Below are 14,801 nucleotides of genomic sequence, written 5' to 3' on the forward strand. Positions count from 1 at the left end.
TTTCGAGTTGTATATCACTATATCCATCAGTGTGATGGACTCATTCATGTGTTGAGACTTCATACTCTACTACTACAATATAACTACTCAAAACTATGGGGGAAGTTTTCAGGTTACGCACCAATTAACACATTTTACCTAACCCACCATAAAACTATGAGATGTCTTGTTTACACTTTGATTTTTTGTATGGATTTAACAAAAAGATCTCCGAGCCAGGCTAGATTGTTCCAACTGTTTCCACTGTTAATGCTTAGCTAGGCTATCCTGCTAACTATAGCTTTATATTTACAGTATAGACATAAAAGTAATATCAAACTTCTCTTAGCGAAAAGAAAATATGAAAAAGCATATTTCTCAAAATGTCAAATTATTCCTTTAAATCCGTAAAGTATATCTTTAAGCCATCATCTTTCACTAATGGTGAAATGCACTTCAGAATATTACAATGACCTATTTTATGGTCTCTGCTTAACAGCGTGTATCATGAAACTGCAGCACATAGTTGACGATTGGGCAAACAACTCAAATATCTCTGTCATTGCTGGGCTTGGCAACTAAAGAGATTGTGATCCTGATGCTGCCTAATTTAAAAGTTTTAAACTGAATCTGTTACAGATAGAACTTTTCATAATGTCTCAAGATGACTTTCCTTTATCTTTACCATGTCAACAGTTGTCTTACCAGTGTACTCTGGATCCACATGAGGAGGGTAGAAGCGGAAGTTGATGAAGAAGGGAATAGGCACTCCAAACTTGAACCACTCCACCACATAGGGGGGCTGCTGGCCGTCCAGGGGAGGGGACACGTCACACCCCAGGATCACGCTCTCTCCGGCGCGCGCCGTCACAAACCGGGGCTCCTCTCTCACTCCGTGGGCACCTGGGACGAACAAGAAGTTTACCACAAACAAGAAAATTAGAGGTTATCTCATCAGGGCTGTGGTCTGACGTGCTAAAGCGCAAGAGGCCAGCATATTCTTCTGCACGCTAAGCAACAACATCTCATTGAACCCAAGTCATTCAAGACTAATTGAGAAGCAATGATTGGGTGTCATTCAAAGGCAATTGAGCCAACTACTGCACAATGGATTACAACTACATTTTGCTTCAGAAACTTTGAACATGCACATGGTAGACCCCATGGTCATCTGTCACCTTCATCTGTTGGTGAACTTTGTGGCTGTGCCATACTGTACTATAAATGAGCTGCCGAGGGATCCCATTGATCATCGCTGGCTGCTGCTCAGATAAGCTTTACTATGAGCACCACCAGGCCTGGCGATTAGCCACCGATGTCCAGGCACGCTGCCGAGCGTTGACCTATCAGATGACTGAAAGGTCGGCATACCTGCCTCAGCAGAACTCTCACTCTGGGAATGGATTTTCTCCAGCTGCCACCCCCGCTTTCATTGAACCGGCTGTATCTCCACCGTCAGAGCAAGCATGGCTTCAGCTCACGCCCAGGGGGGGAAGAAAAAAAAATCGCTTCGGGGATCAAGAGACATGCTGACGTATCACTCCGGAGAAACACCAGCTGAATAACTTAACGCTTTCATTAGCAGCATCATTTGCATTAGCAGGGCACATTTTTACAAGAAGAGCACACGTTGGGACCTGGAGGTATTATTGGCTCAAGCAGCACTAGTCTGTAATGATGTTTTGCTACTGTCGTATGGAAATGGTATGATCTGCGCTTTTTCAGCTGTGTACACTGCAATTAAAACCCAAATATGTTCACCCAGTTCTTCTGGCTGAAAAATAAAGCTTTAACTCCAGCCCTGCAGGCCATATGCATCACTTAGAGATTGTGTTTACCAGTTTAATCTGCATTATCCTGCGATAAAGTTAATCCACTTTATTCATTTCAGCAAGCACAGATTTTGGATGGAAACAGAGCAATTTTAATCAAATGCCGCTTTTTAAGTGGAGATGTGGTCTGCCAGTTAAGGCCCTCAGACCTGGAATATACCTTGCTATTTTGCCTCTTTGCCTAGAAATGACAAAGTTAGGCTATGCCACTCTGAGCTCTAATGAGCAAAACCTAGCAAATGAAGCTGATGTGCATGACTCATTGAACCTGAGCCTAATTACCATACTATATCAAACAAAATAACCACAAATATTAAAATAACAAATGCATCAACAAATACAATGTAAATGCTGTACATGTAAGAGATCTCATAAGGGAGCTGATTGACAACTACAAGCCACAGAGGCTGTGCCTCTACTGTAACTTCATGTACTAATTTGGAGTGTCTAAATCATGGTGGTAATAAAGCAGCATTTTTCATTAAGATGAAACTGAGGGGGAGGCAGTGTTTGATGAAGCACAGTGTAGGGTGTCAACAAGCATAAAGACTGCTGAGACTGAACGAGAGGGGAGTTGATTGTTGCAGAAAGATGATGCTCTGCCCTGCAGCCTTTTAATACACTTCTGAGGAAACCTGTCCCGTACAGTAATAAGCAACAAATAATCAAGAATCTGCTACACCTATCCTTTCAGGCTTGAAAAACACTCAAAACTCACCCCTGAGCACATTTATAACATTATAATCAGTGAATCCTCATTGTGGGTGTCTTAAAACAATGTTTGAACAACTGTTGTAAATGTTCAGGGAAACACACACGTGCGTACCTGACCAAAGGTGTTGAATAAGACATTATGGCAAAGCCTTTACGAGTGTCTTTTGTCTTTACTCGTGCTCAAAGGCTTTCAGAAGGAAGCAGAGATCAGGCTCCCTGAATGAAACACACTGGACACATTGTTTGGTAGAGTAAGTAGAGTCACTTGACATGTGGCACAGGGTCACACCATGTGGCACAACTGTGCATTAATCCATTGTGTTTTTCTGCAGACGCTTCAGGTTGCAGAAGTTTAGAGGCTCAGGTTCCTGGCTGGCATTATATTTAGATCTGGGTGGCAGTGGGAGCACGTCTTGAACAGAGAACAGACTTTTAAGACTTGAGATAATATATTGGAGGTGCTAATAATTCTCCAATGCCTTTATAGGATCTTCATGAGTAGACAATCAGCAGAGGTTTGGTCACCGCTTTTGCCTTTCTAATTTCCTAAATGAAGACACGGTGACCCCGAAGGGCTTATGGTGGATTTTTCAAGGGAATTATTTATGCTCTCAACAACTCATAAACGTGATACAAGCGTCCATGCTTAAGATGTTCTAACTAAACAGGACTGTAGATATAAAAGGGATCAATACAGTTAAGAGATGATAGCAATTAATGATTGCTTTGGCACTGTAAATGTAATCTGAAGCTGAAGCCCTCCAAATACAGAGGTGGAAATCTGTTGAGTAAGATCTGCATAAATCAGACGGCTAATAAATCCAGGAGAGCAATATGTTTTATGTATCTATACTCTGCACAGAGTGGATTTACTGCTATGATCATGAATTCCTGAAGGCTAACAATTCAGTCAGCTGTCAGATAAATCTTCCTCCGCGGCAGCCAGTTCATGTACAAAAGCAAAATACATTCTTCATTGTTTAATAGGTTAACCAGGCAGTGCCACAGCCAGTTTGATTATTATAGTGTGATTATTTTCTAGATTTATAGTTTAGTCTAAAGGATGTCAGAAAAGACTGAAAACTGCCTGTAAATGTTTTTTTTAAGCAGGCAGGTTTGGTCACACAGTCTAAAATCATATAGTCATATACAAGTTTGTTAAAAATGTCTCATATTTTAAGTTTTGAGAAGTGAAACTATCAGGTAGTTTACCAAAATAAATAAGTCTAAAAAAGCAAATAATTCCAATTAATGTAACATACATTTTTCTTCATACTATATCAATTCAGCATCTTATGAATATCTTTTATTTTATAAATATTACTGTCTTATATATAAGACCTCATGGGCCTATAAGAAACCATAAATAAGTGTTCAAGAAAGTCAAAGTATAAAGAAGCTACATAAACATCTCTGATAGTAAAACCTTCAGACCAAATAGTAATTGAGAAATCATAATAATGGAAATAATCCATCTAACCTTCACCTCAGCTCCCATAAATCTAAAAAGGCACACAAATCTTTATTAATCCACTCAAAAGTCAAAGGTCAACTAAACATTCAAAATTGGATTGGCCTTTGTCAAATCTAGTTCTTATATTAGATTGATCATGGTTGTTTTATTTCTAAATCAATTATTCGGCTCAACCAGAATGTGTGCTTTCAAGTACAATAATGAGACAATACATTTAACCATTTAGTTTGTGTCTCAGGTTAAAAAAGAAAATAGAGATAAAAATGAAAACTAGCAAATCTTCGCATTAGAGGCTGGAATAAAAAAAAAAAAAGAGTATTAGGTGGGTTGTTTTAAAAAATGTTATTATCTGATTATCAAAGCTGTCACCAAAGAATCCACTTAACATTACAGTTCCAGTGAGAGCTTTGCTTTTGTAACAGCTCACTTGGTGAATATTAATAATAATCTTTATTTATAGAGCACATAACCAACAGGGGTTTTGCTTTACAAGATACATCTTAAATATTAGCAGAGTCCAAATGTCAAAAGAAAGCATTAAGAACTCAGAGTAGCAGCCAAGACAAATGTACTGATACACACAATGTGATGTAAGAAAATTATAAACAAATGAGAGATATCTGTTTGAGGTCAATCAATATCTGTGCAGACATGAATCATCGCAGCAGAACAGAGAAGGGACACAAGCAGCAGGAGATTCAACTCTGAGCTTTCACCTTGTAACATTGAATAAAGATGGCTCTCCTACTTTCCCTTTCAGTAATGATCACAGGTCAATACAGTCAAAAAGACCCTGAAGGACATTTTGGGCGATAATCAAGCGGATCCTAGCAACATTTTTGGACAGCAATGACGTCCAATAACAGACTGAACAATATTGCGAAAACATAAAAAGCGAGGGAGATCAATGAAAAACTATTTCAGACGAGCAGTGCTAGATTTTTCTCGGCTAGGGTTTCTTTCTTTTTTTACACCAACACAATATCTCACCCGATAAAAACTTAAATCTAATATTTACTTCCTGCTCGGATTTGATTCAGAGTATGAGCGAGAATAACCATTGCTCACTGCAGTTAGAGATTTTGAAAAGGATACATCATGCTGTGTGTGTGCCCTCACAGTGTTGAGGATGTGAGCGCTGCTTTATGCCGGACAGAGCTCCCGATGTGGAGGATGTAATGGAATATAGACTGGACCGAGGCTGGAGAGAGACTCTCAAGGACGTACAGCCACTGGCTGGATGGGCCACTGACAGGGCGGTAATTGAATGCCAGCCTGCATGTGCTGAAGGTCACATCAGAGAAAAGCCTGTGTGTGTGTGTGCGTGTGTGTGTGTGGTATTCAGATCCTTTACTGAAGTAAAATAAGCAATACCACACCGTCAGAATAAGTAAAAGTGGAGTATTGCAACATTAATGTGTAGGTCTTATTTTACTTCTATCGATGTTTGAGGATGTGCTAAGTCAAACTGCTTATGCTAGTTTGATCTACAGCAATGGATAATCTTCTATAGGATCAAGTGGTGGCAGAAGTAATCATAGTACTGAGAACAGTGTAGAAATACTCTGTTAGTAAACTAAAGTAAAAGCGCTACATTCAAATTGTTTGCAGAAAAGTTCAACATTTGTTATCAAAATATACTTAAAAGTACAAAAATTGTTGCACAATGGCTCATTTTAAAACTATATAATTGGATTATGGATGCATTCATACATCACAATCATTGTGAATTTCACCAAGGGTTTATTAAATCTCACCTTTATTCATAATAAAACATGTGATTGTAATTTGTTGATTATATTAAGTGTTTTTATCTCTATTGAATGATGACAACAATAACATAGTGGTTATGGAGGAGACACAAATGGATGTCTGTGTGTCTGTGTGTCTATGTGTGTGTATATTTATAACTGAAAGGGCCTCAGGGCACCTTCCGCGGCACCGCAGGGTTCCCAATGCTCAGGCAGAGGTCAGCCGGGCTCGGCCTGCTGGTCACACAATTATATATTGTTGAGGTCTCTTCATGAATCCTTAAACTCACCAGGCCTTTGCTGGTTTATAGAGTGTTATTGTTGCAATCCTATATATTGAACCTTTGGGGAGATCTTTTCTCTCACATTCTGCTTTTATTAACTTGCTCACAATGATTTCTCTTTATAAGAATCTGTTTATTGGTTGTCCAGATATTCAGACAGGCTACAGGTTCAAGTGTATGTCTTCACTACTCTTCTCCAAAGGAACGCTGTCTCTAAACATGACTATAAACTTGCAAGATAAGGCCAAAGGGTATTTTTCCAGTCCATAGGCTTGTTTTCAGCAGACAAGAAAACGAGTGTCTCTACTTTGACATTTGTATAGGGAAAATCCAAGATGGATTTGATCTCTTCATTATCGAGTTCTATTTAATGGCAAAGTTCCCCCTTTCAGACAAGCAATGCTCAGTCAGGGATGCAAAGGATGTGCTGACACCTGCTCCAACACACCGAGGAGAGAGAGATGTGTGAAACGGCTTGGCTTGCCAAAGACACAAAGGGCGAACCAACATTGTTGAGCGCTGCACTGCCATACATGCTTGTTATGGGACATGTTTGGCAACAGCTGTAAGTCAAAAGAAGTATTCAGTGCAACCATGATTAAGTCATTTTTAAGATGAGTTATAAACGCATAAGCCAAGGTGTTTTATAATAATTACACAAAGAGGCATGCTGCTGCTAAACACTTATTAGTGCATTTCTTAACCAATTACAGTGGGTTATGAGACCGCGATGGATTCAGCGTCAACAAATCATGTGTAATAGTGAGAATAAATAAATCCACAGAAACGCAGAGCTCCTATATTGTATGTGAGCTGCTCCATATAAGTTCTAATAAACGTATCCACTTCCATATAATTCCCGTTCGCTCACTCCCCCTCTCTCACTTCCTCTCTCTGTGACTCTCATACAAACACTCGAGCTGCAGTTCTGAGCCACATGAGTGTGCTCAGTGTGGATTCAACACTTATCTCTAGAAATAAGTGCTTCTTGGGCAGATGCATGGATGTGTTTCCTCAAACAGATGAAAGACATGCTTTATTCAGAAGTGAAAAATTCCTTTCAGATGCTTTAAATGTGTTCTTAATTGAAGATGGAATTGGTCTAGCAAACCTTATGTTGTTTTTTTTAAGAAAGACTAAATGAGTACATATACGTTCTGAATACAGTACTACATCACTATGATATAATACATCATGATTTGGAATATGAGGCATCTCTGTATGTCACTTCTTATTGTGTTATATTTAACTTCAAAGTGTTTTCAAATATGTGTACCCTATAAATTACAGAAGAGTGGAAATGATCATTTAATTTCTATTAATTCATGTGGGATCAGTTGAGTGAATTATACCACACCGGGAGAAATTAAAATAGTGAAAATGTCCAATACATGCCATGAATGAAAAATAATATCTGTAGTGTAAACTTCAAAATAAAACTTCATCATTTGAATCATGATCTCTGGAAATTGAACATTACTTGAATTATATTATGCTGGACCATTGACTATTGTTTTTTCTCTCAGTTAAAATCAATGGAATTCCCTCTTTAGTCATTAAGTTCATTTATCGCTTGACTTCCTGATTAATCGCAGGTCCACACACATTCATTTTTTCCAGCTGCATGTTTCGACAAATAGACTTTACTTTAGAGAACACATAACAGGACCTGCAGTAAGAGCAACAACCCATCATCATATTTACTTATATTCTCATCATCAGCACTAGATACTTTCAGAGAAATTATGATATAGTGGCTGGGAGAACCGTTTGTCCAACCAGAACCACAAGATCTAAAAAAAACTGGCTTTCCCAGAATGCTGCAGGCTTTGTTTGAAAGGAGACTCCACTGGGACTGGACTGGCTGAGGGAGGAAGAGAGGGGGGGGGAGGGGGCAGCACCAGAAAGAGCTGGCACATGCCCAGTTCTGAGTGTCTGCCATCCACAGCTTGAGCACAGGCCCTCTCCTAAGCTCATTACTAAGCTTTACGCTTATGATTGTGAGCAAGAAAGTACAGCAGTGAAAAAATATGAATAGGAAAAATGAAGTTGTGGTGAAATTATTTACTGGTTGGATTAAAGAAGGACATGATTTATGAGCGGCTTTGCAGACATGTAAAGCATTGGTCAGGCACATACTTTGATGGCAAAAACAACTAGATAGGTGAAAACAGAAACATCACCAAAATACTTTGTTAACATCCGACAGACAAAAGCTATCCGTCTCCATCTCTTTCCCATCTTTATGCTAAGCTAAGCTACATTTTTACAGCTAATAACTATATTTTTAATAATATTAAACTAGTCCTTTTATATACATCTGGGGTCAGGGCAAACAGTAATGTTATACGAAATACAATGATTTATTAAATGTTTTTCTCACTTTATAGTTGGTTTATTGTCAGTGAGTAGATATCATCGTCTTGTTTGTTTGACAAACAGTCCTTAAATGAAAATCATAATCTGCGTCACGAATTTAAATGACAGAGTCGGCGATATCGCTCTGTCTGTGCAGATTCAAATCTCGGTCTTGATGGTTGCAGCTCAAGTGACCTAAACACTTCACAGTGACCTTGAGTTTTATCTTTTGGGATGTTTCGGTGAAGAAAATACTTGAGTACGCTACTCTTTAAAGCCATGACTATATTTTAAGCCTGATTTACAATTACTTTGTTCGATATACCTATAATTACAATTCCTACAATTAATTGATTCTTATAGATGCTCAGGGCAAAACGACTTGACATGTATTGAAAGATTTTAACTTCATTCAATTCACATATATCACTTAATATTGCTCTTCACAAAGAGTGCATCTAATCCAAAGATTATATTATAAAATGGCAGTTCCAATAGACTCTATTAGGCTTTTAACAAATACAACAAAGCCTTCAGATCGTATAACATCACCAAATTGGCCGATATTATTAAAACTCTTCAATGCACTTTAGATGTTAAACAAATTAAAACACTGCTGTCAAAACATTTCATGAGCTATCTCATGAAAAGCAGCCTCACACAGCGTCCCAGACAGCTCCAACATACAGACAGGAAGTGAAGACAGCACTAGTCTATCTGAACCACCATCTGAATCTGGACTCCAGAGACAGTAGGAGGGCTTTCAGACACCGCCTGGTGCTACTGGGAGGCTTCAGATTTGTGAGTGGCAGGTTTGACACTTTCACAAATGCCTGCTTCTATATACCTCTGTCATTGAAGAACCTCACCTTCAAAAGAATCCAAGCAACAAGAACAAGTGTGCCAAGCAACGGTTCATGAGGGAGCTCCTGTGAAACATCAAGGAGCGTGCTCACGAGAAGGGAATTACAGATGAATACCGTCTGGCCAGAAGCCAGTTCAACAAACACTTAAAACATACCAAGTCCCAGCACAGGACCTAAGAGAAGTCAGGCTGCCATCAGTGACTCAAGCTGAAAATAGTCCTTCAAATAAACCACTCCCAGACACTTGCCAATGACATTTAATAACTTCAACATTGCCATCAGCGTCCCTCTTGCCTCACCTTGATTTGTTGCCAAGTCATCGTTGACTTCTACCTCGAGTCTCCCTGACCATATGCTGCCTCCCCTATGGGAACTTGGTAAAAATAAAACTTCTGTGACCGTCCATTTACCTGAACTCTTCCGAGTTATTCAGTGGTTTTAAATAGATTCCCAGAAAACAAAGTAAACTACTCAACTTATCAAAAATAAATACATTTTCTGGAGCCATTTGTTAGGTTTGTTTTTTCTCTATGCGCAATGTTAATCAATTGTTCAATTTTATTTATTTATTCAATTGTGGACTGCATTTCTATGATTTATTTTTAAAAGTTTGTGAAGCTGGATGAATTGTTGTATGTTATTAATATTCAATTTCAAGTTGTTAATTATTTTTCCAAGTTTAATTACATTTGTATTTAAACAGCCAACCTATAGGCTAATACAACAGCTCACTGCAAAGCCCAACACTCCAAACAATCGCCAATAACAGAAATAATTCCAAATTCATGAGACTGTTGACAAGGTTCAGGCGAGTTTATTTGGTGCAGGGAATAATACTGTTCACCAGATGTTTGGACTGAAAATAGCCCACATTGATGATTACATAAGATCCAGAAAGGCTAGTGTAATGGAAATTATGATTATCAAAGAAGGACAATTATTTGACTATTGTGGCAATCATTTCCAGCACACTAGTTTGAGTAGAAGATCGATGAGTTTAAAGCTTTCCAGGTGCAAAACACTGCACATGTTATAGTACTACGATAATAAGGAACAACCCTTGAAAAGGTTTTACAGAAGAAAGTAATCCTCTAAGAATGTGTACCTGCCTTTATTCGATTAGCAAATGTAGCATTTAACCAGCAGACATTGCATTGTGTAATTAGAAAGGTTGAGCTAGGATAGTGTTGGAGGACCCTGCATTTTGGGGGCTATGCCCTCTGTATTGGTACCCCAACTGTACCAAAGCAGAGCATTTATACATTTTATTAGGGGGCTGCCTTTTATCACACAGTGCTGTTTTCTGTGTGACAAACTATATGTGTACTGTAAAAAACTAAATATATGGTGTCTCCTACTGCAAATCTTTATTTTATTTATAATATACCAGCAGAAAACAACAAAAAGACACAAAGCTGTCTTCATTTTAGTCATAGTCTGACATATTTTAAGAGATATTTTTACGCTTCAGGTCCATTTTCTACAAATGTAAATATCTAATTTCAATTTTGTTTCAAAAACGTGGGTGCACTCAATACTGTGCTTGAATGCATCATGTTTAGACTCAGACAAAGCACTGCTGCTTTTCAGACACCGTGTCTACACAGAAGCCTTAGTAACACAAATTCAGGCCAATAATCATTTAAACCTTTGGCAATATCTTACTTTTCAAATGATGTACTCACTGCTTGACTCTCGCTTCAGTTTCCTTCATGGCTGATGAGTCAATGAAGGATACAGTCAACACAGTTAACACTCTGTATCTTAAAATCTTGACACTCCACTTTCTACAACATCTTGCCAGCCTTAAATAATTCTAACTAAACTTGACCCATTTAGGCTTTCACTTTCCCTTAAAGATGAAAACATTTCATGCATCTGGGACTCTACTTGTCAGACAGCCTCTCTATGAACACGTCTCAGTACAACTCAAAATGCACACCACAGCTTACAGCACCAAAGTAAAACAGATGCTTTAAAACATACAAATCTATTGGAATAAATGTAATAAATGAAATAGAAAGAGCAAGTACATTTCCATTTAACAACAAATGTTCCATGTCACTCTGAAAAAGCAAGAGCCAAGTTATCAATTGCAGATTGAAATCCATCAAACTACCTTTGTCTGCAGACAAGACTAGCTTCATTACCACCATTTCCCTGTTTGGTAAGAACACAACCTGCCTCACATCAAACTGTGCGACAAACAAAACTAATCTCCAGTAAAGTATGCGCGGTTGTCTCTTCTATTCTAACCATTCAGACTACATCCAATATCTCGCTGCAACACATAATCCTGCTTGTGCCATGTGTGTCAGCATATAGTTCACCGTTTAAGCAGGGTTTTGTGATACAAGAGAAATATCACATGTGTATTTTAATATACATTTATGTACAATATATAGCATTATATGATGGCCTTTTAGGATAAAAATAATTGTAATATGACATCTTATTAAAGACTTTCTTTACAGTAAAAAAAAACATTTTTATACAATGTTCCGGGAAATTGTACCATTTTTAGAGATGGTACAATTTTAGAGATTTTGGCCATTTAATCATTCAAAATAATGTGTGAAGTGCACATATACTGTAACAAAATGCCATTCAAGAGAAAGGAGCCAAGTCTAAGCTCAGCTGTTTTGGAGCAGGTTATCTTGTGACCATCTGCTTCGTTTTATGTTCATTGGTACCTTCAAATCTGAGCAGTATCTCTTCTACCTCTATGACATGAGGCAGTGAACACATTAATTAAATAATGCCATCAGTGATATCACATATTTGAATGAACAAACTCGATAAACTTTGTTCTTCCTAGTATTAGGGTAGATATTTACCACCATTTTGTTGGTTTGACATGCCATCCAACAGCAAGAGATCATACTGACTCAATGGAGGGGGTAGGTGCTAAAACAGCTGACATGCAGATCACTAGCAGGTGTATAAAGATGGCACCTTATTTGGACTACCACTACTTTAAGGAAGAGTTCAACATTTGCTTGATGAAAGTTGGAGGATGAACTGTTTCAGGCAGCAGTAACAATAAAGCAATAACTTAGCACATGTGAACACGGGGAAACATGTAGCATGGCTCTGTCCCAAAGTAACAAACAATTTAAAATGATTAAGATAAGTCACCTTCTGGCACTCTGCTTGTTAACTGTATTGTCATGGTGACATCATGAATCCAGGAAGTCACATCAGCCGGCCAATAAATAACTTTTTTTAGCCTTTATGCTATGCTAAGCTAAATATATCGGCTGCTTGTTAAGCTAATCGGCTGCGGTAATAATAATCTAAAACCGAATGAGCTTATTTCCCAGAGCTTCTAAAAACAAGCTCAAGGATACAAAGCCACCTCAGTTAATATATGCTGTTATTGTTTATTTTGTTGCAGAAAATACTGTATAACTATTATAATTGATGACATTAAACTGCACTATATTGTCAAGAAGCCTTTAACTATGATGACAGGTTGAGAGGTTGATGATTCAAAGGAGGATGAAAAATAAGTCATAGTTGGTGTGAACATGCACTTCAGGGGTTCTGTGTAGCATCAGACTGGGTCCAGACACTATAATGTGTGACACAGAAGAAATAGCTCTATGTGTCATAACTGGTAGATTTGTGACTCTCTAGTGCAGCCTGTAAACCTTTTTAAACGTAAATCAACGCCAGTGCACTGATTCCGAACAACACCTTTGAGTCGATATTATTAGGCCACATCTTTGCCTTCATAAAATGGAGACTTTCTCCTTTAAACAATCACACCCATGAGAGATTCACTGTTCCTAAATCAAATGCATTATAAGAGGAGGTTTTCAAATGTGTACTCGGCTTGGACCTGGCTGTTATCACAAGAGGAGCCAGACCTGTGAGCAGACCAGTTTTGACTGGGTATATGGGGTCATTGGGATCAGTTACCAGGCGACAGCTTGGCACATGTCTCCCTCATCTGGACACGAGTGGAAGAACAAGGTTAAGTAAGTACATGGGTCAATACAGAGTGCTCAGGAAAAATATGAACAAAAGGGATATTGTGCAGTTTGTTGCTCTAGGAATAACTAGTTTACGAGCCACTTAGATCAGCACTAGGCGAGCCTTGCAGCATGTGTGCTCAGTGCATCACACACACAGCACTGTGGCCATATCCATGTGCAGTGTGGAATCCAGCATGTGAATCCCATGCATGAATCAATGGGCTCTATCAATTCAGGAGTGCATTTTATCTGACACGTAATACATTATTTAGTTACTTTTCCATCTTGAAGGCTGATACGGTCACACCCCTCTCTAGAGAACTCAAATGGGACTGCTTGCTATGATACAATGCACACATTTCCGGACGTTATTTCCAATTTGCTCGTTATGCTCTCATACAAATGAGCCTATTGGATATCACAATACAGGCCTAAACCCACACAGCCATATCAATCAACCCATCTTTGTCATGGTCAATCATTCTGGAGCATTTGTAGCCTGCATGTGAATGATCCCCCCTTACATATCATGCATATGAGCCGGGCCATTTCAAGACAATTGTTATTTCCTATGATACGATTTAAACAGGGCTGAACTTTCACGTGACATATGAGATAGGCAGCCATTTGTTAGGATGAATTAGCCCCACACTTCATATCACCTAACGTGCACAAAAAATATCATGCGATTGCAAAAAAGCAGCACCAAGCGCACACGGAGACAGCAGAAATCATGTGTGCGGCACAACATATATTGCACTTCAACTCACCTTGAGCGGCCGTTCCTCTGGTGCTGAATACACTTGCTATCAGAGTGGCCACATACCAAATCATAGTACTATTGCCGACCAGCTATTACCACGCAAAGTGCCCCGCTCAACCAATCTCTCATATTCGACCTTGCACTTCACGGTCTCTTAGCAAAAGCCCCTTTATCATATCCTATTTTCTTTCCTCGTGGCGTTTCCCTTCATCCCTTCCCTCCCCCGTCCTTCCATCCGCATCCTCTCCCGAAGAGACAGAGCACCTGCACCGCCGCGTTTGTAGTAGACGGAGCCGTTTTACGAGCGCATAGTGAAACCAAGTGTGAGAATGCCTCCACAGGTCCGCCTCTTCTGTCATTGGATTGGCTGCTGATTGAGGCTTTGGGGCGTGTATTGGTTCTCCGTACGCCCCGCACCCGAATGACAGGAGAGCGGCCGTGCGCCGATTCAAGGTGAGTTGGAGCGTGCCATAGTAGTGGAACCGCAGTATCATGCGCATTGACAGAGAGACGTGTCCACATCTTTAAATACCTCTCCTTAACTGGCCCCCACGTGCACCATCATCCATTCATTCAAACAGCCTTTTGTGCATTATTCGTAACATCGATATTCGCACCAGACAGTTATATGGCGAAGGTTTACTGTGTTTTCGATGAAAAGGGGGGACGCTGGTGAATGTGTGCAACTCATCTGCCGTTCAGCCCATAGCCCTCGGCTGTTGTCATGTCGCTGTCACCGACATAAAACGCTCTCTTTCCTCTCTACCGCGCCGTGTCTGGCTTTATATGATGGGTGTGGC

General features: G+C 39.3%; 1 protein-coding gene across 2 annotated transcripts in view; it reads right to left on the reverse strand.

Annotated features, from left to right (window-relative positions):
* Positions 1 to 14,271, reverse strand: part of igsf9ba (immunoglobulin superfamily, member 9Ba) — a 69,315-nt gene extending 55,044 nt beyond the window's left edge. For both annotated transcript variants that reach the window (XR_004554525.1, XM_034113334.1), the window contains exons 1-2: positions 14,009 to 14,271; positions 685 to 882 (exon numbers count right to left, since the gene is read on the reverse strand). Coding sequence is in view for 1 of the 2 variants with exons in the window: in XM_034113334.1 (XP_033969225.1) it covers positions 685 to 882; positions 14,009 to 14,072 (262 nt within the window). In the remaining variant the exon portion in view is untranslated. The remainder of the gene's footprint in view (positions 1 to 684; positions 883 to 14,008) is intronic.
* Positions 14,272 to 14,801: the final 530 nt, after the last annotated feature.

The sequence above is a fragment of the Trematomus bernacchii genome, unplaced genomic scaffold, assembly GCF_902827165.1.
Source record: "Trematomus bernacchii unplaced genomic scaffold, fTreBer1.1, whole genome shotgun sequence".
Taxonomy (NCBI): domain Eukaryota; kingdom Metazoa; phylum Chordata; class Actinopteri; order Perciformes; family Nototheniidae; genus Trematomus; species Trematomus bernacchii.